This window comes from Populus nigra, chromosome 8 (assembly GCF_951802175.1).
Source record: "Populus nigra chromosome 8, ddPopNigr1.1, whole genome shotgun sequence".
Taxonomy (NCBI): domain Eukaryota; kingdom Viridiplantae; phylum Streptophyta; class Magnoliopsida; order Malpighiales; family Salicaceae; genus Populus; species Populus nigra.
In genome coordinates, this window is record NC_084859.1 from 2,332,200 (window position 1) to 2,336,359 (window position 4,160).

General features: G+C 39.0%; 1 protein-coding gene across 1 annotated transcript; it reads right to left on the bottom strand.

Moving 5' to 3' along the window:
* Positions 1-2,289: 2,289 nt before the first annotated feature.
* On the bottom strand, positions 2,290-3,948 carry LOC133701512 (putative UPF0481 protein At3g02645). Its single transcript, XM_062125449.1, has one exon. It carries the CDS (start codon positions 3,946-3,948, stop codon positions 2,290-2,292), a length of 1,659 nt encoding a protein of 552 aa, XP_061981433.1.
* Between the last annotated feature and the right edge of the window lie 212 nt (positions 3,949-4,160).

The following is a 4,160-nucleotide window of genomic DNA, read 5'->3' on the forward strand; positions in this document are numbered from 1 at the left end:
TTGGTATGAATCATAAAAAAGGCAAAAAAAACACGAGAGACAGGGGTTTCCAAGGCTGGAACGACATGGCGGTTTGGCGGGATTTCAAACCGATATACATTCCGGAAGATATATGGCCGCACTATCTTGAGCACGTGACGTCTGAGCGGTTCACACGACGCTCACGGTCCAGTGCTAGCAACCAGAATCGGCCAATTCATGGCTCGGTGACAACGCACACCGGCGACTCCGTTCTGTTTGGTGCACATGCGAAACGGATGGTAAGATTAATTTAAATGAAATATATCGTTAAATTAATTTGTTGTTAATTAATCTTTTTTCATTATAGGCTACATCTCTTGGACGTGAGCCGAGCCCGATGGAGCTGTTTGTGGAGACGCACATGCGAAATCAAGACCGCCAAAAGGGGGCGCAATAATTCGTTGACAACCGTGCTCAACACTTCATGGTATGTTTGTTCAACCATTTTATTTTGTAAATTATTATTTTTATTGAATTGAATATGATGATTACTTTTTATTTTTATTTTCAGGAGACCTATAATAGCCAGTTGAGGGAGAGATATGAGGATGATCCTTTGACCCATCTGGAATTCAATTCGGATTTGTGAATGGAGGTTGGATCGTCTGATGGACCCTATAAAAATCGGGTTTACGGGCTCTCCAACACTACGGTCGAGAACTTGTAGGCGGCTCGTAGTGTTTCAACCGTTGGAAGCTCCTAATCAGTATTGAGCACCCAATCTGCGGAGTTCGTGGCCTTGCAGCAACACACGGCTCAGCTCACCGAAAAATACGACCACCTATCAGCGGAGTATGCACAACTCAAAGTGGAGCATGCACAACAAAAAGCGGAGTATACACAACAAAAAGCGGATTATGAACAGCTTCGCGAAATGGTCATGAACATAGCATCACATAGTGGTGATACATGTGCGCCACATTCTTTTTGGCCGTATAACTACCAGCCTCCTCCTCCATCTCCACCTTTATATTAATTTGGAATAAATATTATTACCTTTAATAGTTCATTTAATATTTTTTTTTAAACACATTTAGTTTGTAATGAATATTATTTAACTTTATTTTTTTTTTGTTTTTGATGTTTAATAAAAATTTTATTTGCATAATTGGTTTTTATTACCATTAATTTATATAATTTTATATTATATATTCTAAATAATTTTTTAAAAACATATTTAAAAATAATCACAGAGGGTTTTACCAACGGAATATATCCATCGACATTTGATAGTAGCTGCCACAGTCACCGATGACTTTACAGACGAATATATTTGGTCGGTATTTCACACTCACCGACAAATTTACCGACGAACTTAATCCATCGGTATTTGACAGTTGCTGCCACAATGACCAACAAATGCACAGACGAATATCTTCGGTCGGCATTTTAAACACTCACCGATAATTTTACCTATGGTATGTATCCGTCGGTATGTCACACTATCACCGACGAGATAAATCCGTCTGTATATTTCAAGCGAGAAACTTTTTTTTGGCGCCCAATTTCCGTCTGTAAAACCATCGACAAATGTTTTTTTGTTTTGCCGACCGATATAGCGATGGACGGTGGTATTACCGACGAACAGAAAGCCGACGGACGTATTCTTTCGGTGAAGACGTCGGTAATGAACTCTTAATCACATACCGACGGAATATTTTCGTCGGTAAAACTGTGAAATCTTGTAGTGTTTTGCTCAAATTCCTAAAAAGTATAAACATTAAAAAAACAACATGAATATAAACCATATATATTAGTGATAAATCTAATTTTAAAAAATTAATATCACTGTTAATGAAAATAGTAATAATAATTTTCAATATTATTATTAATATCATTGTTATTGAAAATAGTAATGAAAAAGAGCTTTTTATACTTGGGTGTTTTAATTAATTAAATTGAACTAGGTTCAATTTGATTCAATGGCTTTTTAAGACCGGAACGGAACATGTGGAATGAAACCGGAATATTCCGACTGAAATTTAGCCGAAAAATCCGGAATGGATCAAGATTTAAAATGAGATGAAAATTGTTCTGTTTTATTCTATTTTTTGAATTGGTATGAAATGTTTCGGCCATTTCGAGTGAAACAAAACGAAATTAACAACCGAGAATTCAAATAATTACAGTTATTGACATGAAATTGATTTGATGTTACAATAATACAAATTAAATAAATGTATATACAAATGAAACAATTAGTTAACAACATGGAAACAAAAATTATGTACATAAGATATGCAGAAAGGGAGATCTAGAGCATCATCATTATGATGAGGTAGTGTTCAAAATATCAACGTGAAAGATGCGAGCGCATTGATAAAATGAGCAGAACACTTCCATGGCCATTAAGAGAAAGAGCAAAATGGCGGCCAACATGGTGAGATATTGCCATGAAGAGAACACAGACCGCTTCATGAATCTTTTCATCCTTACCATCCATAGGCTATCATAATACTTGTTCACGTCTTCAATCACCTTATCTAAGAATGGAGCTTTCGTCAATCTAATGCACTTGCAGTTGCTCATCCCATTCAGCATATTGGCCACTTCTTCATCACTCTTCAAACGGTTCAAAATAATGCCGCTTTCTCTAAGCAATCTTGCATCCTCCTCCGTGTCGACGATCCCATTCATCAGTTCTATGTATCGAGTAAAAAGCAAGGGCCCTGATGCACTTGATATTTCATATGCTACCAAGTTTCTGAACATCACCTCACTATTTGAATCTAAACTAATTGTGGGCAGGTGAAATGCAGCCTTCTCTTTGTCGAAAGCAACGGTTGAGATGTTACCCTTTGTAGGGATGAAGGAAACACCATATTTTGAGAGCTGGGTGACCGAAGGAATTGTGATCTCTTCTACCAGTGGTGGCTTGTTCGTGCTTGTGCTGGAGTCCTCATTTTCACGGTCATCAGGATTTTTGAGTTTGGATAGGATTGTCCTAGACAATTTCAACTTGATCGCCACGGCTGAATTAGCTGATGAAATGTTCTTGAGCAAACGTACTGGGGTTATCTTTAGTTGTGAAACCATATTCCAAGTCACGGTGAGGAGTTGTTTCACGTAACTTGAATCTACCCCAGATCGTTCTTCTTCTTGCTGATTATCGCTTACGATCTGATCTGCAACTTCTTCAAGTACTATCTCGATCGGTCCTTCCACTTTGGGCACGATAATGTCATACAAGAAGTCTAGCAAGTGGGAATGCTCCAAGACTTTCGTAGTCTTTGGCACCTCGATCATCTTGAAAGGAGAGAGCTCTTTAGCTAATCCTATAACCATGGACAGCAGCATTTCATCAGCTAATTCAGCCGACATGTATTGAAACTCTAGCACCTTTCTCAATATAAATTGTGGAACTTGATTCTCGAGCATCACCATATCTCTGAGAATAACATGATGAGCCGATTTCCTCTTCGAATAATCAAGCAAATGAGACATTCCTGACGGGGCCCTCGATAACATCTTAGTTTCTCTGACAGAATAAATTTGAAGAAACTCAAGCAAGAACGAAACATCCAAAGCCATCATCCACGCTAGCGTCTCAGCATTAAAATCCAAGTACTTGTGGTAGCATGCCCTAATCTGTGGTTCAAGCTTTATCAACTGCTCGACAAGATTTTCAAATCTGTGGCTTTGAAGTTGGTTCTGCAGTTTCTTGGCTGCTGACAGCTTATACCTCTCCATCTCGTGAAGACCAGCACGCCGGTAATGGTAAGGGCCTAGTGAAAGTTGTTGTGGAGTATAAGAGTCGGGATCGGAAGACATTAAGGTCTTGGGGACAGTAAAAATGCACACCGGGCTTTCATCACCATCCTCTTCAAGCTCTTTCTCGAGTGCTCGTCCGATGTTAATGACCCATTGATACTCGTCGAAATACGAATTCGAACAAGTGCATGGCATGATGGGCTGGTGGGAAGACATGTCTGTCGATGTTGTGATATACAGGGAACGACCGCCTAGGTTTTTATACGGTTTATGAGCACACCGCCACTGATTTTTTGCTTATCACGATGCCCATGCAAGTTCCTTTGAATTTTCATAGAAGATGAGTGTCAAAGGGAAATTCTCACATCCACGTTGGCTTTGAAAGTCAAGATTGCCTCAATTTCTGTTGACAATCAACCACGACGGCA

What these genes read in the sequence shown, in the direction of transcription:
- LOC133701512 (XM_062125449.1), bottom strand. Translation starts at nt 3,948, where the DNA reads ATGTCTTCCCACCAGCCCATCATGCCATGCACTTGTTCGAATTCGTAT.